Genomic DNA, 27,866 nt, shown 5'->3' with positions numbered 1-27,866 from the left:
TTCCCCGTCTTTGGATCAAAATAGCAGTTCAGGCAAATGTCATAAAGCAGATTTAAATACTCGTCCTCCTTTTCCTGTTCATTCAGCGACTCATCCTGTCCTGTAATAATGAAAGAAAATCATCTGCAACATTTGATATGAATTGCTCAATATATATACACAATACATATAACAGTGCAATTGTAATTCAAATCTATGACCTTTGCAAGGGTAACATTTCTTTGCATGCATGTGAAATGTAAATTGTATTTTCTGTGTACAGTAGCATAGTCATGCCAGATATAAGTAAGCGTCTCCTCTATCAGCTGTTACTGAAATGAAATAAGAAGCCCGGATGGCGAGGTGACCTTCAGACTCAGGTGGATTTAAAAGTTTTCTGTCGCTGCCATTTTTTCCTTCATCAATCAAGTCCTAAGACACCCAGTCCCTGTACCACATTATGAAGCAGTAAAGAGATTCCCTGTAATCCCCACTACTTTAAAGTGGGAGAATTTAGCTGTTAAATTGACAGGCAGTTAAATGCTAAAAAGGTTATGGAATGCTCCAGGAGGAACATTTTATCTTATCAGAACTTTGGCGACGATAATGAAAACTAATTATAACACATTGTGTAAGAGCTTTAAAAATGATGTTGTAAACTCAAAAGGTTTCATCAATTAACCTTGCCGATGTGTCTTGGGGGTGCAGACCTGTAATGAGCCTGTCTCTTTTGACCTATGGAGTTATGTGGAGGACAGAGAGCTCCATTCTCATGGGTTTCTACTCTTAATTAGATAGCGTTTCACATGCTTTCGCAAAGTGTTAAGAGCAGTCTTTGGGTGGAAGCTCTGACACCAGTGAGTGTTTCCATTACTACTGTTCTTTTGCATAATTAGAGTGGTAAATGTTAAGGCATTGTATTGTTTGCTGTCTGACTTTAAAGAACATCGGGGGGTGTTTGGGGGCAAAAGTTCTAAATTAACGTTACTGTACTTCCGATTAGATCCAAATGGTTCCATGTGTTGGCTGACCTTCTCCGCTGGCTGAGAGGCATTATGGGAGGGCTGAGCACGTCCATCCACTCCCTAGGTGAAAAGCCATAAAAGCATACAGTCATGACAACACATGCCATTACACGCACCATCCTACTGTACCATGCACATCAAATCGCCTCCGTTTGACGTTTCAACAATGAAGTCCCATCATGGTGAGCTCTCAGAAGCCCATCTAAGCCCCTATTGTCCTTGAGCCCCTTCTCCTGCACACTTAGCCTCGCCGCCTCACAGTTTCACCTGAAGGATCATTTATTAGCCTCTGACTCAAGCTGTGATTTGCACATGTCTGAATTCTGGCCCAGAGTAAGGGGCCTAACCTTGCCTGTGTCTCCGGGAGCAGGACTGACTTTGTCTCTAAATGAGTTTATCTTCCCCGTCTGAGAGCTACACAGGCCTCAACTATACATCAATCATTTTTCAGTAAAGTGCAACACTGCTCTTTTAGTGCGGAGCAACAGATTAGAAGAGAAAAAAATGCCATAGATGAATTATTACATGAAAGCACTGTAGGATTCATTTGTTTAACAGAATTCATAATACGGTTAGGCTATACATCAGTTGCACAATTATCCATTTACATCTTTTGCCTCAATGACTGACTTTTCTAAGGATTGGATCTCCTGGGGGAATTGATTCCCTGCACCACAAAGGAACCAAAGCAAGTGGTGTGGCTTCTTATGCTCGTTTGCCTTTGGACATAATATCTCATAAATGCACATCATAGTACATTTAATTAGGTACTATAAATCCTATTCTGTAAAACATGTAGCTGACCTCTGATTATTTAAACATCCATTATTAACGATTGATGATGTCTCTCCCTCTGAAGGGGTAGCTTCACTAATTATAAAGTATGTTCAATCAACTAAAATCTTGACCTGTTGATACTTGCAGAACGCTTCAGAACGTCAGTAAACATTTACATTTGTAGTATATTCTCTGATGGCAATAAAGAGGATTTTGGTTTTAATGCATGCCAACGAATCGTCCTTTTCTTTTTTGCAGGAAATACCATAATAACACATGTATTGTACTGTTCGTGATGTGCTATCTGAAACGTAAAGCACATGCAAAACTGTTAGATAGTATGTTAAATAAACAATATTGTAAAAGCTGTATGAAAACTTAAAAAGTAAAATTCACAGTTTGCAATGCAATGGGCATATTAATACATTCATAGCACTATTGTTACCATAGATTCATCACGGTGCAAGAAAAAACCAATGCAATAATTTACACTCACATTCATTCATATCACATCTCAGCATGCATTTAAACCAGAATAATTTCCTTATTTCTTATCTCATGCCTTTAAAGCGATAAAGTACATTATCTCTATCGAGGCTCTGGTTTTGCTTTCCAACAAAGGCATTTACCCACTCTCACTCCCCTTTGACGTTGTGATAGGCAAGAACATAGCACAAAAGTTAATGAAAGCAATTTTCGTTGACAAAGGCCTCTGCTACAGAGCTGCAAATTGAACTTTCTTGTAGGAACTTGGTGTGGGTTATTAAAGTCTTGTATTTTCGAGTAATTATAATCGAGATACGGTAGAACCTGTGATAATGGGAATAAATTAGTCTGATTTCATTTGAGTGGGCACACTGTTTTTACACAGCAGTGAAGTATATTGAAATGAAGCTTTCCAAATACCTCCCAGCTAAATGGTGTCAAAGCAACTGTGTTTGTCTAACGTTGTGCACTTGAACAGAATTCAACAATTGTCTTTATTGTGAGAACAAATGGAATCTTGGGTCCTGTGACGGCCTGATTTGTGGTTTTAACATTTGGTATTCCAGCCAGAGGCAGGCGCAAGTATCACAAGCAAAGAAACATGTTAAAAATGCTAAAGCCCTGGCACCATTAAGCACAGCAACAGGAGCATTTTAGCTGTAAAGAAAACTGTAGTTCTCAACAGCGAGGAAGCCTTGCAGTGATGCCAAGATCCTCAAATAATACCGTGATAGAATTCACTGTAAGCGTGTCTCAGAATGCAGTTCCTAAAAGAAAAGGAGCAATAACAATGACAAATCCTGTGCAGCTGCTCTTCCGATATGTAAATCAAAGCTTGCTTCGGAGTCTTAATTCAGTACAGCTGCGGATGCTGTAATGCCGTGTGAGGGAGAATGCTTAAGGTAGTCGTCTACAGCAATATTAATTTCAGTGGACATTCAATCAAACATAATAACCTTACTGAATATTGAAACCAAAAACATGTAAGCATTGAAATAAGAAAGTATTTTTGATTCATCTGAGTTTACCCATGTTCAAAACAAGCTGTTTCGCTTTTCATCAATAAATCAATAAATAAATAAGTGTTAGAGAGGAGGTGGTAGCATATTTGAGTTTCAGACCTATGATGCAATCCCTTTGTCTTATTTTGTAACATGCAGCACGATTGTGTACAACCACAAAGAGATGGAGACGTGCAGAAACCGGGCTCAGTGGGGTGAGGCGGGGTCTCCACAAACCCTCCGAGAGGAACCAAGGGATCCATCAATCTGCTGCCACGGTCGGGGCTGGAAACGGTGTGTGTAAGCCTTTAGATACAGCCCAGATGGTCGTGTGTGATAGTGTAGTATGTACTAAAGAATTTGTTATACCTCAGCCTCTGATTCAACATTTTAAAACTGCCTCCGGGAGCGTTTTTCCCCTCCAAGAATATAAAATTAAAAAAACTGATCCAACTTTATATAATTCCATTTCATCTTGCTTTGAAAACAAAGCACATTTAAATGAACTTAAAAAAAGGTTGCACTCCTACGTACTCTTTTGCTTTTACAATAATCCTTCATTTTTGACAGAGCATATTTTCAGACAAAGTGTTATAATTTACCTTTTGGATGTACGCACTTAATCTCACTGTCAACTTGTACTTCATTTTGTGGTTCCTGGGCTACATAATGTATGTGTTCATTGCATATGCCTGAAGTTGATAGTGGATTCACTTCCAAAAATAATAGTAGTTGTAAGTTATGCTGCCTTCACCAGGAATACAGCCCATTCATCAATATGTTTTCCTTTTGAGGTTAAACTTAAACTTTACTCTGGTTTAACCTGTGGGGAGGTACAACGAGGTTTGTGTCTGCTTGGCATTGTGAACTACTGAGGCTCCGGCCATGCGGATGAAGAGTTTGTTTTATCAATGACAGATTTCTTCTAATATAAGGTGGTGCTAAATCCTGGCGTTGGATTTTTCAAAGAGACTTGAACCAAAAACTGTTGAAAATTAATGATCTAGAAGATTAAAAAAAAGTGTCATAAAAAGCTGCCAGTCATAAATCAGACAAGCATAATAATAAGTGACTAACCAGAGGGCAATTCCTGAAGAATGAAAGATTTGTTGAAAGGCTGACGCATAACTAAATTGTTGGCTTAAAGGTTAAATAATGCAACGTCCGAAAGATGTGAAATATTTTAGGGTTTGTTGAAAAGCTGATACATAACTGAATGTTTGGCTTTAAAAGTCAAAGTATTAATATTAGGGAAGAATGAAAAAAAAAAAAACGTCTTCGTGTTTCAAGCTGGATTCATAAACTCATCTTAATCTGCTCTGTCCCATAGACTGTATATAAGGTCCCTACCTGCAATTAACTGTTGCCATGGGGACGGTAAGTGTCATGTGACTCCCGCCCTTGAAATTCCATTTCACAGAGATTAGACTGAGACGCACGTCTCATCCTACCACTTCTAGCTCAAGACTTTAACCACCATCCGTAAATGTTTGCAAGATAGGAGACCCTACTTTGCACACTGGGTAGAATTAATGCGCCTAGTGCCAAAAGTGTGATGATTAGAGCAGGTTAGAACATTCCCTGTTTATGCTTCTCTTGTGAAATGCCTGGTCTCAGTACATAATAAATAATTTAGCAGTGTGTTTTTCACTCATGTCATTGGGGGCTAACAGTGCCCCGAGATGAGTGAGTCTGTTTCTATACATACATGTTTTGATTTATGAAGTTATGGCTGCATGTTTTCGATGAAACCGAGATTGACACTGACCGTGACCCTTTATCCATGCCACAACCATTATGCATCACATTAACGCACATCATGGGAACATCTTGTTCTTTTGTCTTTCTGAATACTGTGAGCCATGTTCATGCTCAACTCTGACTACATCTTGCACAAATGTCTGCACAGCCCTCCACTTTAAATACAATTCACTGGAGTGTGTCATATATTGCCATATTTTCATTGTCCTAAGTGTTTTTGTTTTTTGTAGGCTCTTTGTATATTTCAATTTAAATAAATACTTGTTTTTAGCATTTTCTTTTTTAATGCTAAATAGTTTCTTAAAAATACTTATTTTTATTGTCTTTATATTTTATACCTATTTTTGCAACTTATTTTCTTAGAATGTTTGCACCACCAGACACCAAATCAAATTCCTTGAATGTGTACCTGGCAATAATGATTGTGATTGCAATACTAGTTTCTGGTATATATATATATATATATATATATATAAATACATATATTATAGTTGAAAGAACTAATATTTTTTCACCATATAATAAAATAGTGAACTTTGGTCATTGTGTATAGCCAAATAATTGATGCTGTTAAAGTGATTGCAACAAAATGTTCCTTTTTTGTGTTTTTCTCCTCTTCAGCATTCATTTTTAGGTTGTTGTCGGGAAATGACGGGGCCTGCTTTGATTGTATGATGAATAGAATTTTCAAACCCATTGCTCAGAAATCTCCCAAGCCCTGAAATGCCATAAACCTGAACTGTGATTGTGTGAAAAGTAGGAAATATTTGAAAAAGTTAAATTCATCAGACGAAGTCCATAATGCGTTTACAGCCTGAATGGAGTTTCTATGTGAATGTGGTAACAATATAGAAGAAGTTAAGGTTTTTTTTGATTTGGAATGATGGTTTTTCTAATTGACTATATAAACCCAGCCTTTTTGAAAGATGTGGAACATTGAGACATTTGAATGAGGTTTTGACATCTTTGTGTGAGAAGAAAAGAGTTGAAAATGAATGAAAATAATTAAAACGTGTCAAATTTAAACATTCATTTGAATAAGATAAAGGAAAATCCTGGAAAAATTGAACGTATGAAGGATATGAATAACAAATGTTAATAACAATGTTTCCCATTTCCTAATTTGTTTCATCAACTTCAGAAGTATGAAAATGACAACAGCAGTTAAAGGAGAAGGACTACAATACCTGGCACACTCTTAATTTATTCATACTAATCTGTGAGCCAGAAAGCCTTCATTTGCATATTTATCTGACAGTTGACATTTAGCCTTAATTCTGCAGTGACTGTTATTATCTGATTGTGATTGTCGGGGAGTTTCATGGAAATGCAGTCAAAGACAGACTACATAAGGCAATACATAAAATACATCAGTCTTTTGTCACGTGTTCTTACCAAGACTTTGTTACAAACAACCCAGTAAAAAAAGAGGTTAAGTTCCTTGGGACAACATGTCAGCTCTGTTTAAAGAACTCTTCTCTATCAATAGACAGGTATTATTATTCAAAGTTTATGTCAACCTCATCTTGTGCTGCTGATTTTATTATAATTTTACATACACAGCTCAGCAGAGTATCTATGCTGTGTGTGTGTGTGTGTGTGTGTGTGTGTGTGTGTGTGTGTGTGTGTGTGTGTGTGTGTGTGTGTGTGTGTGTGTGTGTCTGTCACATGCTTACCTAGGGTTTGATTGAAGAAGAGGGTTCATTTCCTTCTGATAGTGGTGGCCCTGATTAACCGGCTGGATCAGAAATAGAAGGAAAAAGTAAAAGTTGGGTTAAAAAATCTCATCAAATACTCATAACGTATTTATGTAAGTATTTGTGTTTCTAATGATCATTATTCAGTTGTCTCCGTTAAGAATACCATTAAATGATCCGTTTGAGCTTCAAAAAATCATTCACAGCTCTTCAAGATAGAAAATGTACTTTGGGTTCAAAACTGATAAACTATTACAGGGAACAACATGTATTTTGTGGAGAGACTTATGTCCATAACATTAACGTAGTTGCCCAATATCACAACCAATATTGAAAACACTGCCCCACCCAGATCAAGAACCGAGATCAGGAAAGACAAGCAACACTTTTCTCTAAAACAAACTGAAAATAATGTTGTGTGTTTTGTTTAACTGGCAAACAAAAAGTCCACAGCAAGAAGTAGAAAACAAAGGGGAGAACATTGTAAAGGGATCAGTCAAATCTAAAATGAGTTCACAAATGTAAGGCACACTAACTTTTGTATGTGACAAAGAATTGGAGCTGCGTTGCATTTGTTATTTGGGCTTTTTAAAACATGAAATGGTACATTCTGAGTGAGTTGTAAGAAATAAGATAAGAAACGCTTCAAATTCAGTATAAAAGGTGATTCAGTGCATTACCCTCTCCATCTTGTCAAAGCTAAAGACCATATTATAGCCTCGGGAGGCTATTTAAATCTAGTGCGTGTTTAAAGGCTATTACATTACATGACGTTGATCAAGATTCAGTCCTGCTGAAGCTGAAGGCCTTGCATTGCTAAAGTAAATTTAGCGATCTGTGCGCTCTGGTCCCTTCTTTATCTAATCCTCTTCTAAAAATAAGACCGCAACTAAAATTGTACCCAGTGGAATTCTGCATGTAATATATACTGATGATGATGATGATGAGTTACCTGTCAGGTGATGGGAAGAATCTTTTGGGAAAGCAGTAGCTGAACCATTTCTGTACTCTATCTGTAATATAAATCCCAGAGCCTCAAATGGTCAGTTAAACTTGCATTGAGTACAGAATCAAACAGAACGCTTGGGTCCAGAAGTCTTAAAAATACATGTGCTGCTAACAGAAATACATTACTTATTTTGATCTCCTCTTAATTGAACAAAATGTGTTCTGTGTGTGACCACAGCAGCACCGGCTGTCTGTAGCTGCTGAGTATATGTGAGGCTTGAAACACTATTCTCAGTGTGACATCCCAGAAAATAAAGTCTAAGCTTAAAGGTTGCACCAGCTTTCCCTACGCCTTTGTTCTTAAAACAGCCAACATTGTAGTCCCAGTCTTGACCTCTATCGTTTGACCATGATCCACTGCTGTGCATCATCTGCTACCCTGCACGTCAGTCAAATGATGCTACAAAACAAAAAGAGCTCTGCTCGTCTCTGATCAGACTCAATCATTTCTGGCTCTTTGCCTGCCCTCTGTTATGGAGACATAAACTCAGCAGAAGCCTTGCTTCAGAAGAACACTTGTTTTGCTGCACACCATTGCTGGGCTGCACAGACTTGTTTGGCAATTATGTCCAACCATATTGTTCCAGTGGCAGATCATTTATTTTCACCATCCATCGTACTGCCTTTTTTTAATCAACTCAGTTTCCAGGTCTTTTTTGTCTATATATGCTATTCCTATGACTAACAATTGTATCTCAAATTGAAGCCTGAGCAGTATTACATTAACAAATCTCAGACATACCACTCCTCTCCCATCTAAAATGTATTTCTCTCCTAACACATCTAATATTAATTATCCTCCTTTGATTTAAGAACTATGTAGGTCTCATCCTTGCACACCTAAATTAAGAAGCTTGCTTCCAAAATCTGGAATTTCTTACATGTGTTATTTAGTGAAGCGACAGCAGACACATTTCTCCCCAAAGAAAGCTGGCTGAATGCCAGTGTTGACATCAAGTGTCTCTGGATATAACTCATTTAGATGTGCCTGAGAAGGTAGAGGACATGCACTAGTGTAGGCAAAGACTTGTTTCACTGTGAGCTTACTGAACTCATCTTCTGAATATTGTCTTTGTTGCTCTAAATGTATAAGCCAGGGCTTCGAGAGCTTCTGGCCCAGACACTGAGCAGCAGAATGTTAGACAGCAGAAGAGACATCTCATCATCTTTATATGGAAAGTTAAATCTGATCATTATCGAGTGTTATTTTTAGGGTGTATTCTAAAGCTAGATTTAGACACTGCTCACATTAGCAATCAATTGAGGCAATTTCTCTGCTCCAGTTAACCATTCATTTACATTTTGGCTGTAGGTTATGGATACAAACAGTGATGACACAGAAAAGTCACACCCACGAGGCAGGGTTACCAACACACCGTGTTTCGATAGGAAGCGGGGGGGGGGGGGGGGGGTGTTGACATTGCAGCATTACTTTGCACTGAGGGGGCGAGGTCCAACCTTTGTGCTTTGAAGCTCATATACACTTTCACCCCAAGCCTTCTTCACAGCAACATACTAAAGCCTATAGCCAGCTGTGGCGCAGAGGCCAAAAATAGAACTGGGAATGGATATGCTACAACTGGTAGAGGAACATCCCACCAAGGGAGGCCATCTTTGACCCCCTGAGTGGCACCCCCTGGACCGACTCAGACCCAGTGCAAAAATATATACGCTCTATTATAAAACTGACAAACCCAGACTGTAGGAAATTAATTGGAAAAAATGGATTGCTCTTGGAAAGTGAAAACCATGCCAGTTTCTCTTTGGTATCATGAACAAGCAAAACAGTTATAGAAAAATATGTTTGCTATCATGAGCCCTCTGATTTTACTGTTGTGCATTGCAAACACTGCAATGTCTATGCTGACCAAATATAGCGTTAAACCCTAAAAGAAGGGGACATTTTTCAAGCAAAGACAGGGTAGTATTTGCCTTTGTACAGACCTTTGAATGCCCTCACGTTCTGTCCGATATCAGAGGGAGTACAGACTTCTTTTTTTTGGGTGTAGTGTTTTTTCATTCTGCCATCTGTAACTTTAACCAGACGTCATGGTCCAACAGAAGAACCTCTGATTTGACAGTTTTTACCTCAGTCAGTGCCCAAAGGGAGAATGAGCATCAAATCTAGATACATATTAAAAGGTGTCTGACATCTCAGTTGACACAACACTAAAGATGGCAACAGCAGGCACTTGAATCAGTGGACCCAGACGCAAGAAATGGCTCTCCCAAGGCCTCCAAACCTTTTCTTGTTTTTATCTTGGACAGACACCTATTAGGTTCTTATTCAAGTTTTATTTGTCACAAATGTTTTGTCAAATAAGAACCATATTTGTATTTATACATTACTTTTCTGTGTTCTCCTCTCATCTTGGCAAAGCATTTTATTAATATGCTGATGGTGGTGCTGTTGCCATATGTATTTTGAATAGTAAACCACAGCAACTGATTTGGAAAAGATCACGTCGGGGTTTATTCAAGTCGAGTGGAAACTTAACCTGTCACCGTGGAAAACTGTTCTGAGGGTACAGCATAAAGATGCAACATTTTATTTGACACCCCATCACTGTGTCCTCTGGAGAAACCACGATACGATAATCCCTGCATGAAGTCACCGTGTTCTGCTTCAGTCCCGCTATATTAATGGATACCTGCATGTAGAGAAATGGTAAAAGGGCTATAACCCCAGCATTTGTAATCATTCTATTCACTGGGGATCCCACAGTGGACCCAGCAGGGGCAGGAGGGGCAGTGTTCTCCCTTCATAAGTGCAATGTGCTTATGCTAATTGCCCATAGATATAAATGACCTTCAATAGCCAAGAGCAAACCGCACCATCCTTGAATTCTAAAAAGACTTGTGTGGATCATTTCAAATGACCTAAATCATTTTTAGTCACTGGGGGAAACCGTGGATATTATGCCAGTGTGCTTTTAAGAGCTATAAGAGGCCAATTAATGTGTTTTTATCTCCATAATCTTTTGTAATGCAGAAAACACACTGGAGAAAAAGGTGCAGTAGCACTTTATGTTGGCATAAGTCCGGGGCTTGATATGTAAATTAACAAGGGTGAGGATCAACCAGGGTCAAAATAATTATTCCACACGGCGATAGAGAGAAGGACAACGTGCTAATGACTGTAAATAGTGAGACGAGCTGCACATGAGTGTTGATCATTAGTGAAGAATCAGAAATAAAAGATGAAAAAGTAGAAGAAGATGATGGCACAGACCTTGGAGATGTGGGTCCAGGTAGACGCGTCGTCACTGCTCATGCTAATGCTGACATTACAATGACGGATCTGAGATGCGCTGAGGCCCGAGGCTTTACATTCATCTTCCTCCTGCTCTCTCTTTAGACTTGCCAGCATTCGAAGCTCGTCGTCATCATCCCCATGTCTTCGTAGACTGCTAAGAGGGTGTAAGTTGTAAACACCGGAGTCATTAGGGTGTGTCGTGTTGGCTTCTTCTTCCTTTAAACCGATCACCTAGACAAAAATAAATGACTTATTGGAAGCCAATCCCAAAAATACAATACATGCAATTTGTCAAAAATCACAACATTCTTAATCCCCATAGTTTATACAATGTTTTGTGCAAACAACAAAACAGAAAAACAGCAGACAGTGGTCTCAGACAGAGCTCAAGGCGCTGTTGGACATTATTCTCTTACCCTCTGAAGAAATGTGTTTTAACAGTGGATCTATTGATTTAAGAGAGTGCTATGCTAACTGGATTTGTGCAAGGATGCCTAGTGTTTCCCTGCTGTTGAATCAATGGCAGTCAATAAACCAGGGCTGTAGGGAGGGAAACAAAATCCTTGTCATATTTGTCTGACAACCTTTCAGTCAAAGCCTTCACTGCATGCTGCCTGCTGGAGTTGGCACAAATCATCAGCCAGGAGCTGTACCGTTGAAGGATGCTGGGACTTGTCTCAGCAGTGAGTTGCGTAAACGCAGAAAGCAACAGCCAAGTGACAGATCTCCTGTCAGGCCTTGTGATCGCTCCAGTTGACAATCCTCTGATCCTGGATCTTTTCAACTGGAGCTGCGGCCAACATCAATTTGCAACAGACCGTAGTCTGATCCTTCTCAGCACGGTGTAACAAACTTTTTCACAAGTCCTCCTTAGCTCTGCCTCTCTGTCACAAACAAAATAGAGCCATAGCTTGTGTGTGTATGTGTGTGTGTGTGTGTGTGTGTGTGTGTGTATATCTTTATATAAGAAGTACCTTGTGCTGTGTGGAGTCATCTAGTCTGACTTCATGTAGGAGTCTTCTTGAAAGTGTAACACTGCTGTTTACATCCACAAACTGGTTCAGTATCTCCGATCCACGAGGGCCACACTTGTGTTCCTGTCTTCTCGGTGTCACACTGGGTGAGAGGCAGCGTGAGGGGGCGATCTCAGCTGCCTCCGCTCCCCCACTGGATGGAGACTGCATGCCGGTGGAAGCCAAACTGAGCTCTGTTGGTGCCGTTTGGACCAGGTTTTGATTTTCAGGATGGACTTCAAGTTGCACATCCAAAGTTGGACTAGGAGATCTGGGAGTAGCAGGGTTGAGCTTGAAGCTGTTTTCCTGAAAGAAATACAGAGGCAGATTTTCAAATGATTGTAAAACAAACTGTAAAAAAGGATGATTAGTAATGACCTAAGAGTAGACTGTTTCTAATGTTACCTAACCAAACTTAATGTTGTGTTCTGTCCTATAGATTGATGTTGGCTTAATTAAATATGATAATGAGAAGTCAAACAGTCATTGGGATTGATCGGGTGTTGGTGGCTTAGCTTTAAATTAACCTCACATTTTAAAAGGGTAATAGCATTCTCTTAAAGTGTGCTAAACTTCCCTCCCTTAAACGGCGATGTAGTTTACAATGTCATACCTACCAATTCTTATTTTCAATATTTCAGTAACACTGTACTGAAAAAGAGTTTTAAATATCAAACACTCGCATCTTTACGGATATGTGATCCAGAGAAGTTTGCTCATTGACTGAGGGTGGGAGCTGGATTCACAACAGTAACAATAGATTCCTAGTGTGACCCAGTTTCACAGTAAGAAAAGTAAAAAAAAAAAGCAAGGAAACTTTTTTAAAAAGTCCTGCACGAAAAAAACCACCTCTGCCACCGAAACACAGGTAAACCGTATGAACATTCTGACACCCCCACAGTAATTCAAGTGTAAATTTAAAACCCAGAATGCTGTTAAATATTTTAAATGCTAACACCAGCCTTTGCATTTCTCCCTAAAACACAGAAGATTACAATTGTATAATACTTACAGCCGGACAGCAACCCAGCACTTTTTCAGTTCATAATATAGACATTGTTTCTCATAAATGACACAGTTTGAAGCTTCCCTCAAAATAACCCTCCATATCTCTTCATTTCTTCCTTCAGCTGTCTCTTTTTCAGTCATTTTCTTTCATCTCTGAGCTTTGTTATTTTTGGGGTCAAAGGTTATCATAAGCCCCTCAAGGGTTTTTATCTCACCTACTCCATATGTTATTTGTTTTCTCTTTTCTGTCTACGATTTATCATTTCAACAAGTGCCAGTGAATAAACAATGAACTCGTATGAGTATCATGAAAGTAGTCAGTGCCAAAATGCGTCTGTTCTGTTTTTATTATTGCATTTTTTTATTAAAACAGCATTTTCCTCAAAATGTATACAGCTGCGGAAAAAATTAAGACACCACTCAAATATGTCCTTAAATCTCAATGACTACATGTATGGCAGCCATTCCAGTGTCTGTTGAATTCCAACACAGAAATGTTGTCAGTAGTTTATAGAAGAAATATTAAAAATAATAATTTAACTCAAAGACATATCAATAGTAAATCCACAGAAACTGATCAGGCTGCAGTGGTCTCTCAATTCTTTTAATACATATTTATTTATTTATTTGTTTATTCCAAACATGGCAGGTATTTGAAATTATTATTATTTATTTTGTAGTCCACCCCATTTCAAAATAATTCATTATGCACACTGCAGGCTTTGTTTTGTTTTAATATTTCTCTATGTTTAAGAACAAATATTGGCTCAAAAAGAATTGCATGAAACTGATGCAACTACTTGAAAGATGATATGGCTCCAAGTTGAGAAATGAGCAACCTACCATAAATGAATTGAAATCAAAATCAGGCCAACAAAATCAGGGTAACCACAGGCACAGTCATTTATTACTTCGGACAGGATGAATCAAGCCTCTTGTGGTGTCACGACACTGAGCATTACTGAATGGGACCTGAGATGAGCTTTTACAAATGTTTCTAGAATGTCACAGTGCATACAATTTAGATCCACTGATTAAAAATCATTCTGGGGTGAATAGACTTTGTGGAAGTCACACACCTGTTACCACGGGCTATTGATGAATAGTAATGGTAATACTCAGCTAACTAAAACCAGAAGGCTTTCATTAACAGAAGGGCTGTCTATCAGGGCTCACACGACAGAGCCGTCTAAGCCCCTGCCTGAAGATAGAATTTGGGACAAACCAAGAAGGAAAATCTTCACCCAACATACCAAATACCACCAGTGGGGATTAATATAAGTGAAACCCAGAAATCCATCCAGTTCTTCCTCCTTACTGGTCACTCTCTCCCCCTCCTCTCCACTCCTATGCTTCACTGACCAAATGAAAAACTGGTCCCTGCAAGAACCAAAATTACCTTTTGTCCCTTTCTTCTCCCGACTACCATTTTCTTTCCCCTAACGCCCCGAGGCGTCCAAATCCACCATTATTTCAAGCTACGGACACCTTTGACAAATGTGTCCAAGTCACATCATTTATATAATCTGGATTTTATTATTTTGAAGTTAAACCTGGCTGGATCATGTTAGCAGTCACCCCAGTACCCAGCACCTCGTAACTTTAATGTTAAGAATGTTTCTCGACCTGACAGGAAAGGTGGTGATGTTGCTGCTATATTTAAAGACTCCTTTAAACGCAAGCAGATATCATGTTGGGATTTTGTCTCCTCTGAATATCTTTGCAGTGTTGAAACGTACAAAAAATTCTGCTGTTAATAATTTACTGAACACGTTTTGATAGATTTTGTTAATAACTTAGCTGCGTTCTGATATCTCAGCAGATTTAGAAAATTATTCCATTCACAATCATAACCCCAAAGACAAAGGGAGACAGGGAATTCTGTAGTCCGTTTGAAATGTTTGATCTGTTGCAGCAAGAGAAAGGGCCGACACACGGCCAAGGATTAGCTTATTTACAATGGTGTTGATATTTTAACAGCATTTCAACAATACTCATGCCTTATTTACTGCTGCTTAGAACCTTACTAATCTACATTTATGATTAGCCCCTCAATATGTCTAATGGGTGGATATTGTAAGTTCTACTGGTGCCTTATCTCCTAAATTTTGCCGAACCACGATGGCTATTCTTGAATTGTCCTTGAAAAAAATATGAATAAAAGTCTTGGATAAATCAAGATTTTTACAGTTTGTTGACAGATCATTTGCTTTCCTTCCCAACCCTGCTGTTTGGTATTTGGTATGCTAAATCTTTCCCCAAAAAAAGGCAATCCACAAAAACTAATATTGAAGATATTTCTGAAACAAACACACTGCATTTGCTTAAAAGTACAGTCAGAGAAGAGAAAAGACCAACAAACAGCTCCATAATGGGACTACAGGTCAAAAATAAATCTTTTGTCAATGGGAATATGTAACAATAACTCTAGTTATTACACAAGTTTCTACCCCAAGTGCAATTTTCAGCTTTGTGCTTCACCATAAACAGTCTTGCTCTAACAGCCTTCATAAGAATATATAACAGAAAAACATTCCAACAGCTGTAGCCTGTTGGAGTAGAGTCTGTACTTTAAGGAGTTGTGGTTATTCAATATATGATCTGTGGGGATACCTACAAACAAAAAGCCATTGAGTCCTTTTAGATAAACTGTGTTTATTTTGGATATTACAAAAGCGTGGCTCATTTTCGCCTCTGAAGAATAGTCACTTCCAAACTGACCATCTCACAGAATAGCTGTACGAGAGAAGCATAGCACTTAAAATGCCCTCCTTCCTGCTGGTAGCTTCAGAATACTGTGCCTTTCACTAGATCCAATGGCTTACTGTTTTTTAACACCATGAAAGTGCACGTTTTATTCTTCACCCTTTGACTGTACTTCATGCCAAGTGATTGGAGCTGATTTTAATGTGTTAATTTGAAAAAGTGCCCCTTTAATCACCCTCCTTAGACACACTTCTAGTGTTATGTCATTGTGAAATGTTGTAATTAAAAAAATGTCTGTCATCCAGTTTCCTTCAACTTCAGTTGTTTGACATCAGTAGTAACATTCTACCAAACAAACCCGAGCTATGGTGGGCGGGTGTTCGTTACTTTTGGAAGTGTTTGAATGGCTTATTTTAGGGCAGTGTTTCAAATCAGTTTCCGAACAGTGTGTGTTGTATGACTTCTCTCTACCTTGCAAAAAGTAGCCACTTGTTTTGTCATCTTACTTTTTTTCGTATGTTTTTCTTGGGAAGTACTACAAGGAAACACTGTTGGGCATAAGTTAATAATAATTGGTGGCTTGTAAGCAATGACCAATGGCAGCCAAGGAAAATGTTGTGTATGTTCAACAGAGGTACATATAGACATACAGTAAAGCCCTTCTTCAAAAACAAAAAGTGCAAAATCAAAAGTAAAAATGTCCACTCTGGTTAAAGAAGCTCCAGGGAAAGTGTGAAAAGGTCACCATAACACGAGCAAACAGAACCAGCGTACTGTTTTTAATCACCAGATCAGATCTGCCCATGCACACACAGCAATGGAAAAGGGCCTTTTCCTCCGGCCTCCTGTTGACTCCATTACTAATGACCAGGAGATAAACTGATAGTACAAGTGAAAGAGTGCAACATGAAACATCATATTTTGCATATGCAAGCAACTGAGATTTCCAGAATCGTTTTTTTTGTTTAAGGGGTTTTTTCCTTAATATTCTTAGGATACATTACATTTAATGCAAACACATTTTTATTGAGCTAATCTCATCAGCTGCACACCAAAATGAGGGTTCTTTAGTCTGAATAATCAGAGATATTATACCGTTTTAAATAAGTAAAATCAATTAACATTTCTTTGAAGATCTTTGCACTGAGTTCAACACTTTAGATTTCTGTGCTCAGCAATAGAAAAACTACTAATCTTAATTATTATATATAGTTCTCAAAACCATTATTAAATTATCTGATAATAAAGTACCCCCCCTGTCCTTTGAAGGTGAAGTATTCTGCAGTAAGCTGCCACTGATCAATTTAACTGAATGGAATCAACATGTGGATATAATACCAAACATTATAATATCATTGAATATATGCTGATGAATTGAGATTAAATTAGATCAGATTACATTACTTAAAGAGACAAATCATGTGTTTGAAATCTGGTGATTGGGTTAGTTTATGCTTTGTACAGCTTTGGTGGGAAAGAGGTATGTCTGACACAGAGCAACATACAATAAGATGCACTTCAGATGTGCACATTTAGAGTACTGACAGTGTACAGTACACGTGCCTCTACAGAGCCAGACATACCTCATCACTCTCACTGCCGATAAAGTCATCCTCAGGCTGGGCTTCATACCGCCTTCCACTTTTGCTCTGAACCGGATCATCTCCCATCTCCATCTTCTCCTGCTCACCCTGGCTTTGCCCTCGTTTGGGTGAGTGTGGCTGGGATGAGAAAGTGAACACCTCTTCTTGCAGAGTGAGCTGGGGCTCGGACCCGTCATTACTCTCCCAGCTGCTACCGACCTGCAGGTCACAAGACAAACCTGGACCGATAAAGCCGCGGAGAGACTCTGCCGGTGTGGGGGCAGCTCCTGAACTTTCCTTGAGGCTACACTCGTCTGAAATAGAAGAACAAAAACAAAACTACTAACGTGTAAAGTGAAGCAGGAGTAAATTATTTTTGAAAGGGAACCTTGAGTGTACAAATGGTACAATTCATGAATGAGTCTTTTCGAAAACACATGCAGGTCTTGGCCACATGGAGTAAAGAATAATGATAGTAATATAATCACAGTGAAATTATTTCAGTATTTTCATCATGACTAATATCCTTCTAATTTCATTTGTTTATATGCACATACAAATACAGGATCAAAATATACAAACTCGTAATGAATGCCATTGCCTAGCAGAAAAGAGCATGCTTTTCTCCAGCACTGATGTGATGGAGTAGTTCTTTTATAGCCCTGCTATGCTGATACCTTAATGACAATATGAACAACATAATCAGTAGTGCGGACAGCAGTGTACAATGACAGCTCTGTAAAAACATTCTTTAAAAATATATCTGACATATTTTCCAGGTAAATCTTGCACCCGTTCTGCTTTATCATTTGGCTTTCAAAGTTTTGTTACAGAACAAAGAGAAAATGTTACAGTATGTTCCTGAATATCTGGGTAACCATCTCCTCAAACCTTAAATGAAAGATGCATGACGCGCTGAATCCTTAACCTCCTCTATAGGCCCCAGATCAAAGGGAGCGGCACCACTATCTGAATGAGGGAGGACATTTGAACCTCTCGACAGTATAATCACTTTCTCGAATCGCCCACTGTGTGGCAAACCCTGGGCTCAGGAGATGCCCCTCTGACTTTTATTTAATGTGCCACATTACCATTAATGAACTAACTGCTTCCAGTCTGTGGGCAGGGCTGCAGCACAGGAGCTGATTGCTGTGGAGAAGCATCCGTAGATGAGCTTTCAGAGCACGTGCACACGTTTTGTGAGGACAATGCCGGTGCATGTGGGTGTGTGTATTTCTGTGTGTGTGTGCGCGCATGTGTTTAAGTGTGCGTGTTGGGGGTTTTCATGGGCTCAGATAGAAGAAGGTACGCCTACAAAAATCCTGAAATGGCCTTGACGTGGGCTATGCAAAATGAAAAAGGGGGAACAAAAGCGATGGTTTATGCAGCATTGAATGTGGCTCATTAAAATTCATGCAATATTTTGAAGTGATTTAAAGTAAGAGAGGAAATAGGTATTTTTTCAAGAATAAAAGAGCTCATTGGTAAAATCGGAACACCCAAAGTACTGTAGAAACCAATATCACTCAATATGCATGATATTCTCCTTTGTCCCATCCCTCACTTTTTTTTTAGACTCTTCAAACCATCACTCAGTATTAAAGTGCACACATCTTCCTGCTGCTCCATCTGCTGCTATGCTCCCTGTCTACTAACAGCAGAAGAGAGCCTCACCTGCTGATAGGTGCGCTGTCGTTTCTGTTAGGGTCATTGGTTGTTGCTCGCTCTCTTGCCCACTGGGTGTAGAATTGCATTTCTCCCTGGTTTTACTTCTCTTTCGGTCGCCACAAGGTAGAGCATCTGGGGATGATGTTAATCAGAATTAAATAACCTAGTGTTAAACCCGCAGTATTAAAACTGTGTATTCCAACAGTGAAAACAAGATGAAGTGCACACAGCTTACCTGACGAAGCTAGCCTCTCTCTTCCAGCACTGTACACCCGAAGCTGCTTAGATCCCTGCTTGTCAAACACTCTGTCTTTCGGGGGATGGGGCTGTAAACTGCCAAGCGTTCCTACACAGAGTTCTTTCAACATTAGAAAAGCTTTATAACACAACACAGTCAAACAATGTTATTATAGCTTGCCAGAAGCATATCTGTGAAATGATTATGCACTGTGAAAATCCTTATTAATGAAGGCATTTCAGTAACTGAGCTTCTTACATTCACTCAGCACAGGGAGAATACATTCAGCTACATTATGTTCAGCTGATTAAGGAATTTTAATCATCGGTTTTTGCATTCAGTCATGCTCAAAGGATGGTGCATTACCAACGGAAAAAGCTGTTATTAGGTGCTTGGGAGAATAAACCATGCCAGAGCTGGGATCTTGTTTTGTTGGTTGATATGTAATGCTTTAACTGATGCACAGGAATAATCGGATGCATCCTTAAGGCCAAGAAGACGTAATGAGAGGAATGCAGTGTGCGCTTTTACAGCAAGAAGTGCACTTTAAGTCATGCAGCTGTAAGCCGGATCTGCATCATATTCACAAGCCATACAATAAGACCATCCATCAATGATGAAGATATCAGGAGGTACCAAGTCAAAGCCAACTCCATGTCCCTTGATCAATTCATAATATTTTCACAGCAAGACAAACAACAAGAGCATGGTTGATTTGCTTTGTTTGCATAAAAGTGATATTTAAGCTGTTCTTTCAAATATGAATGTTTAACAAGAGGCTGAAACTGAAATAAACCTGTGAACATTGACTTTTATATACTACTGTACTCGTTTCATGTCCTGCCCTTTATGTGTTGTGTTTTTGACTATTGTTTATGTATCGATTCTGTCTCTGTCTATATGTTTCGTTTATTAATGTTTCTGTACTGTTTTTAACTTTGCTCATGAACTCTGTTTTAATAGCAAAAGCCTAACCAGGGACAGGGGTTGCAAATTAGCTTCGGCTAGAAACTTGTGTGCATGATATCCGTTTTGTATTTCATATGAAATAATGTGTAATGCATTGGTCCCTGATCAATAACCGTCTAAATAAATATAAGTAGTGTCGCAATGATATTGGTATCTCCTCTATAATCCAATGCTAAACAGCAAAAAAGTGTTTTAAAAAACACTTTCTAGCAATAGGATTAAACTCTAACAATTAATTCTCTGGGAATTTCAGAAAACTTGTTCTTGTTCTTTTTTCTGTCCTGGGTTTAGCCTCTCATTTTAGTTCAATTTCAAATATTCTGCTCCTTATTACCGCCTATCAGTCACTTAATACAGGTCCACCAACTCCCTCTCTTTGGCAAATTGTGTCATGTGCGTTATTTATGCATCACTGCCAGCTCCCTTTCTAACTCTGTCGGTCTCGCTGATTGCTTACCTATTAATGACTGTGCTTTTGAACAAAGACCAAGTAATCTGCCTTATGAGATAACGGCTCTTCCTCTGAATTCTGCTTCTTGGTCCACATTACAACTTAGACTATAAATATAGCAATTTATTTCCTTATTCCTTCTTTCCTAGGATCGGCTTGCATGTTTGCAGCTTCTTATTGGGGTCCACAGAGAAGACTGCTATGCAACTACATAAAAAAAATGGCCAGTGTGGGATTTAACATCCAATCAGATCATCTGTGCGATCATGGGCTTTGTAAGGAAACATTCACTGGCTTTAAAAAGAAAAGCGCTCTGGTTGGTAATGTGTGCATACATTTGTAAAAACATCAGCCAGAGCGGTCATTGGATTGATCAATGACCTTGTTATTGGTGTTTATTGTTCTGTATTAAGCTTTGTTGGAATGGCCGACCCCCTAACCCTCTTGTGATTCAGTGAGTGGGATGGCTGCTCTATTCTCTGGTATCCTACAGTAAGTGTGATATACAGATTTGCTTAACACTGTATCTATAGTATTATGCTCTTATATACTGTAGGTGCTAAGCATTATTGTCAATCTGATTATTTTTATTGAATCCGATTATATTTGATGTTTTCTATATAAACTGTACATTTTTAATATGAATAATAACGATTTGCCTTTTATCCACCGAAAAACAGGTAGATGAAATGAAAATGAAGTGAAAAGTCAGCTTTTACTACACAGACTTTCATTTTGTTGAATTTAAAGCCATCCTCATGTAAGTAAATTAGTATACAACGCCTCAAACAAATGAAGAATGAAAAAAAATATATATATTTGGTAATATAATAGCTGACGAGGGCATGTATAGGTGTAGTGTAGGAAGCATGCAGCTGAGATGAAACAACACATCGAACTTTCATTCGATTCTACCCTCAAGAGGAATTTGGGAAGGTTCTCCTTGTGATAAATTATCCCTCAGTTTGGCAATGCTCTCACTTTCTGCAGCAACTTCTTGGTTCTTTTTACTAGACGGGGACGCCTGCAGGGAACAACAAAAGAAGGAAAACAAGTTAAAAAACAACATGATCTATTTTGTATTTATGGTTATGTATGACATGTAGTAATGTTTGATATTATGGGATTCATGAACTTACCGCATTTGATACAAAGAGTAGACTTTTATCCATTTCTTCTGAGGCTGCCCTGCTTTTTCTTCCAGTTTGAGGGGGTGGCCCTGAAACCCTGGAGCCTGAGGCTGTGTGTAAAACACCCTGAGGCCTGGATCTTCGATAACCGGTAGATCTGGCTGAGGTAGACTGACCAGGAACTGCAACGAAATTTCCATCATAGAGCTTTGTTGTTTAAATAAGATTTTCTTTATGGAATTTTTCTCGTACATCTAAAAAAATAAAGGCAAGATGAAAAAGGATCTCAATAATTGGAAACTGGGGCTAAAAATGTTGAACAATTTCCTTAATCTGGCTGTCAGTCTAGGATGTTAATGATCAAATAGCTACAGTTTATGTGGATGAAGAATAATATGCAGGGTGAAGCCAGTTCAGAGTGAATGCCTCAGACTATCATCTTTTTCAAGATCAGGGAAAAGTTGCCGCCACACTAACCAGAAAGACTGTCAATAAAAAAACCATGCATTTTATATACTTTGAATTAGGGCATATTGATAGCAACATGCAGTTCAGGTTTGATGGTTGTCCATAAATGAGTTGCTACTGCTGAACTGTTTGAGTTGGTGTTTAATCTTTAATCAATCAATCTGCTCCATATCATCATGTACAAATAATGGCTTGTGGAGGAAGTCGTGATCGTGCCCTGACCTGACTCTGCTGTATCTGTGCCATTGCTCATTAGGACCACGTCCGCTGATGGTAACAGAAAAACATACTCTCTTTCTGATCGTCATAAGAGCAGAAAGCAGATGACACAAAACACATAGGATTGCAAAGATGATCCAGACAGAGCCAAGCTGGGTGTAAAGAGAAGTCACACTCATTTGATACAGCAGATTTGACTCGGGAGTGACCATAGTTTCAGAGTTTTTTAGGCTTTTTTGTGTATTTTTAAGCTGCAAAATGAATTTATGATCATTGTTTATTTAGAGCATTGATTTGATCGTTGCAAATTCATTGACCTGGAAACAGAATGACTTAGAAATCTAAAAGATAATCACGTTTTGTTTGCTGCTGCGTGTTTAATACTGCAGTTCGCTTACTTTTTTAACACTTTCTGACAGAGTGGGTAGTGAAGCAACAATATTCACCAAGCAACTTTGTCACAGTTAAATTGGATGCCTAGTTTAATAGCAATCGTTTTAATTATGATTAGGAATGTTATGCTAATAATGCTGATGCTAATTAGGAAAAGCTATTTGTTGTGCGTGGTTACTGCTCTCTTCTATGTGCATTGCCGGTTGACTCAACATGACTTAGACAGCTGTCAGAACAAATAAATAAGCGCTGATAAAAAAGGCCACAGAGGCGGCAGAACTGGATTACTGGTGCATGTCTTTTTATATGAGGAGATAATTGCAGCAGGTGAGGTGCACATGAACATAAAAATGAGGACTACAGGAAATTCATGGGAAGAAAAAAATTGATTACAATCTCAAATTGTAGAAAACAACTTCTTTACAATTTCTACACCATGATACTCCTCTGAGTATATTAACCGTTTCATTGATTATGGCATATATCTTGTGTTGTGAATGTATAATTCCACACCTTCAGGTACCAGTGTGGTGTTAGAAATGAATACCTGTTGTGATGCATTAAAGATGACATTTATTTAAACAGAGCAGTGTTTATGAATAAAGGGGTTATAGTGGCGAAAATATTTGATTCATCACTTATTTATTTTTAAAGATATATTATTTATGGCCAGATTGTGCCTTTATTGGAGATAAAGAGTTGAAAGGGGGAGATGGAGGGGTTAACTTTGCCTGAAATCTTCTGAAGGCTCGGGAGTCGAACCTGGGTACCTTGCAGAAGACAACTGAGCTATCTGGGGTCCCTTATGACTATTTCTTTTATTACTTTATCACTACCTGAAGCTAAGATTTGTTTTTTTCTTCATTATAGTAAAAGGAGCCCGTCATACTGTACGTACATTTGCAGTGGGTCAATTTCTCCATGTGAAAATCGAGGTGTATTCAGTCGTCAGGTAAACTCAAAACTACATGTCACTAAATCTTATGCACTATCCCTTTAAATGTACAACTGGAAAAGGGAACTTAATGTTCAAGCGTTTTGATTCTGTTGTTATAGCTGACATTATTGCTATTATAAGAAATACAATATATTCCTTCAAATGTAGTGGAATATAAATGGAAAAACCATACGGACGTCGTCAAAAACAACGCGTAAAAACAAAGCTGTCATAGCCGTCTGACGGTCTTATTGACACGATTTTCAGATTTTTGGAGTAATTTTGACAAACAGAAATGTTCTTTTCTGGCATCGCTTTAAATTGTTATGGGGAAAATCAAAATGTTGGTATGAGGGCGCATGCCGAAAGTAAGAAGGCGCATCACTCCTGTTTAGACAAAACCCTGGGTACCACAAAAAATGTGAGAATAGCGCTTGTGTTAATTGACATTAACTCCATCCACCAATGTTCAGCATTGCTCAATCAGGTGATTTGCTGTTACCCACCACAGTCAGAGCTCAACAGTCCAGCCCTCATATCTGCCTCCCGTAAATGTTCCATGTTCAACAGTTGGGTGATGTGGTTTACATCAGGAGGGAACTGGCAGCTGCGAGGAATCGAGTCCATGTGAGCAGCTCCACTGAGAAACATATCTTGATAAAAAAATAGAACATGCTCAAATAAGCCAAATCAGAGAATAAACGGAAACACTTATTATTTACATAACAATACATGTTCCACTTTTATCAACAGAAAATTACAAATGACAAGCTGTCTTTACTGGCAAGTAATGTATGTGTGCAGTAAGGAGCTAGGGCTGAGTGCAGCTGTTTGCTCTGCTGAGCCATTTTAGAGTTGAATAAAAACCACCACTCTCAGCCAACTACCACAGAAACAGCCAACTGTTTCTCTCCCTCCCAACACACATACACACAGTTCAATATAAAGTCACACTAAATATATTTAAAGTGAAGACGAGTGATTAGAAGTTTCAGTGCTAAGGTATTCTATCTCTTAAATAAGGAGTCAGGGAGGGCACTTTAAGGATTAAACTTTTGTTTAATCAGCCTACCTGTTTGGTTTAACGTATTACCATCGCCTGAGAGTTCGGTAGGCATTGCTTTCATGGTGAAGATTCTGCGGACTTTACAGGTTGCAAACAAAGTGATGCCATCCAATGTCAAAAACCCCTTGAACAGTTCACTGGTGAATGATACAAGGTCGATGCACAAAGTAGACCACTGAGACAAAAGAAACAATATGATGTTGTAGTTGAAAGGCTCTCTTTTTTTCTCACAACATATAAAACAAAAAATAAAGAAGCACATAACTGAAATAACTCTGAGAATATAAAAAGATGATGTTAAGGAGGACAAAGATACTCACAACACTGCGTTTCAATCCTACAAAAGGTATCTTTGCATGCAAATGTGTGACGGACAACTCTTTATGTACAGTTGACAAGTAAAGTCTTCTTTTCAGGTGCTCTAAATCAGTTATCCTGTAAATAACAGACAAGAAATTATAAATAATCATCAGCATAAATGGTGTCATAAGGAAATACTGAGCAGAAAATGACACAAGCTTTTATTGGTCTATATAAGGTTAGCTCTTAAGGAGCTTTTACTTTAATGCAGCCTCGTGAAATCAGCTGTCATGGCACTCTCTATAGAAAAGCAACGGCAGCAATATTACCCCATATTCTTAAAAAGATTTAGTGTGCGTGTAAAACAGTAGGTTAGTAACTTTGTAGTGTAGAAATGATTTAAAGTTCTGACAGTATGTCCTCCTTGTTTTATATAGGGCCTGCATGCCATACCACATTCTGAACGGATGCATCGAGACTGTAGCTAAACCACAGCCTGAGACAGTAATGGATTATATTTTAATATGAAGAGAATTAATACATCAAGAGTATAGGAAAATACTTCATATCTGTAGCCATTTGTGAAGTCTTGATTGCACAAACAGTGTTTTATAGATCATGAGAGCATTGGTAAATCGCAGAGCGGCATTCTTCTTTCTATCAACAAACATTCATACAAATCATATTACTATGTTTTACAAATGAGTAATATTCCTTTTTAAATAGCCTTGTAGAATTGACTGTGGATGGTAAGATAAAAGCTTTCTTTGTAGCCAGTAGTTTAACAAAATCGTAATCATAAATGATGATTAAAGCAAATTACAGCACATAATAAGCATGGCTGATATAGTATTTATTCCAGGAGGCTCAAGGGCTTTTCATGCTAGATATCAACAAAATGTTTTTGTTTATTTATTTAAGTAGTCTGAGGGGAATGCACTGTAGTTACATTATTATTTTTTATATTTCACATTATATTGTAATTATTTTCGTTTAGTGTAACACAAGTTTGTATTTACTCCATTAGAGATTGATGTCTCTACCATATTGAGCTGCAGTTGCAGTTATAACATTCATTTATCAACCACAGAATTAAAGATGTATTAAGTTATTCAGGCTATAAAAAAAATAGAATATATTGAACAGAAAACTTTTAAGCTTGCTGTACTTACAAAAGCTCAATGGAAAAATCCTTGCACTGTTCAATATTCACTTGAAGGACCAAGAATCTTTGAAGAAGTCCAACTAACAAAAATATAGGCAAATAAATGAATTATTATTAAGATGTGGGAAGCCAACATCTCATGTGCTATTAGGTGCAAGTGTGTTTACTTACGAGACATTTTCCCATTCTCTGGCATTTGCATCTTGACTGTCTGGCTGCTGCCCTCCAGACAGTAAACAAACCCTCTCACTTCTTTATTGTACTCCTAAAGGAGAAGATACAACTTTAGAGAGCTTGCTAAGTACAAGGCTTCGCTCAGTATAGTGACCATTGTTGTGTCGTAACAGTAGGCTAAAGCCATCATTGTGAGCAGACTCGGTGCACATGTTTTTATGTTAACATGAGTCTTGAAATTGAAAAAAGGTTACAGGTCAAGAACAGCAGTTTAATATAAAATGCTATCAAAATTCTAGTCTTAATTTAAGGTTGTAAAGTATGGAACCCATGGAAACGTGTACAGTAAAACAGTGTAGGTTTACAGCCTAAATGTATTGTTTCAATGCAGCATGCTATCCAGGGGGGTTAGTTAAACCCTGAGGTAACTATTTAGACTTTTTGAACTTGAGGCATAGGTGGTAAATGTACTGAGATTGTGTAAAAGTAGAAGTACCAGAGGGTAGGAATGCTCTGAACAAGTAAAAGTCCTGCATTCAAAATATTACTCAAGTAGAAGTACAGAAATATTAGCATCAAAATACACTTAAAGTACCAAAAGTAAAAGTACTTGTTTATCTAAACTGGTAAAGGTGCAGCTAGTTTCAATTACTTTGTAATTGACATTATTAATAAAAACCTGCAAAGTGACTTACATACATTATATACAGTGGAGTGAAATTACACGATTTACCTCTGAATTGTAGTGGAGTAGAAGTACAAAGTAGCAAAAGATAGAAATACTCTGGTATCTCAAAATTGTACTGAAGTACCGTATTAGAGTAAATGTGCTTTACAACCCCTACATTTAGGATATGTTAATGCACTTGATCAGATTATATGTTCTCGTCTATCCAGGGCCTGCGTGCTAGCTTGACGTAGAGCACATGTGGGCTAGTGAAATCACTATACTGGTTTGGTAGGGTAAACTAGCAGCTCTGAAAACTCACCTTATGTATGAAGGACTGGCCTCCGCAAAGTTTCCATTTTGCTACAGGGTCTTTTCCTTGTCCACTGAATATCTCAACCACAGGTCCACCCTGCGAGGAACACGATGGGTTATGAGTAAGTCTCCAGCTAATGTTATGCTACACATTAAGCTAAACAGCCTAAAGATACAGGTGTTTACAAAGAGCGCTGCTTTCAAAGATGGCCAAAGACAGTTGGGTTAAAATAAACGTACCTGATAATTATTCCTGAACATTTTACGTGACGACGGTTGAACGTTTAAGAGATAGAAAATATGGATAGTTTACTACATTTCTGTTTAAGTACCCTGGAAAGTAACGTTTGGCATATTTAAGTACTTGCAAGTAAAAAAAGCAAGACGCATTTGTAGGACAGCCAAA

General features: G+C 38.3%; 1 protein-coding gene across 2 annotated transcripts; it reads right to left on the bottom strand.

Moving 5' to 3' along the window:
* Positions 1–26: 26 nt before the first annotated feature.
* Positions 27–27,866, bottom strand: cfap20dc (CFAP20 domain containing). 2 transcript variants are annotated; one of them, XR_010168209.1, is made up of 17 exons: positions 27,701–27,866; positions 27,468–27,557; positions 26,476–26,569; positions 26,312–26,384; positions 25,160–25,274; positions 24,846–25,014; positions 24,280–24,426; positions 21,766–21,938; positions 21,608–21,650; positions 19,204–19,314; positions 18,975–19,100; positions 17,301–17,614; positions 11,965–12,309; positions 10,967–11,221; positions 7,679–7,739; positions 6,706–6,767; positions 40–100 (listed from the first exon to the last, which is right to left on the bottom strand). XR_010168209.1 is itself a non-coding variant. In XM_063910999.1 (16 exons), exons 1-16 carry the CDS (start codon positions 27,719–27,721, stop codon positions 91–93), a joined length of 2,148 nt encoding a protein of 715 aa, XP_063767069.1. In that variant the 5' UTR covers positions 27,722–27,866; the 3' UTR covers positions 27–90. The 2 variants fall into 2 exon arrangements, 1 of the variants encoding a protein (XP_063767069.1); XM_063910999.1 differs by lacking the exon at positions 7,679–7,739 and having other exon boundaries at positions 27–100.

Source organism: Eleginops maclovinus, chromosome 20 (genome assembly GCF_036324505.1).
Source record: "Eleginops maclovinus isolate JMC-PN-2008 ecotype Puerto Natales chromosome 20, JC_Emac_rtc_rv5, whole genome shotgun sequence".
Classification (NCBI taxonomy): domain Eukaryota; kingdom Metazoa; phylum Chordata; class Actinopteri; order Perciformes; family Eleginopidae; genus Eleginops; species Eleginops maclovinus.
The sequence above is the reverse complement of the archived record's forward strand: the minus strand, read 5'-3'. Positions and strand labels throughout refer to the sequence as shown.

Bases quoted from the DNA above. Each gene is read 5' to 3' on its own strand.
- cfap20dc (XM_063910999.1), bottom strand. From the start codon at position 27,721: ATGTTCAGGAATAATTATCAG. The intron at 26,570-27,467 runs GTGAGTTTTCAG...CTTCTCCTTTAG, and splicing joins GCCAGTCCTTCATACATAAG to GAGTACAATAAAGAAGTGAG. The intron at 25,015-25,159 runs GTGAGTATCTTT...CTTTTGTCTCAG, and splicing joins TAGGATTGAAACGCAGTGTT to TGGTCTACTTTGTGCATCGA.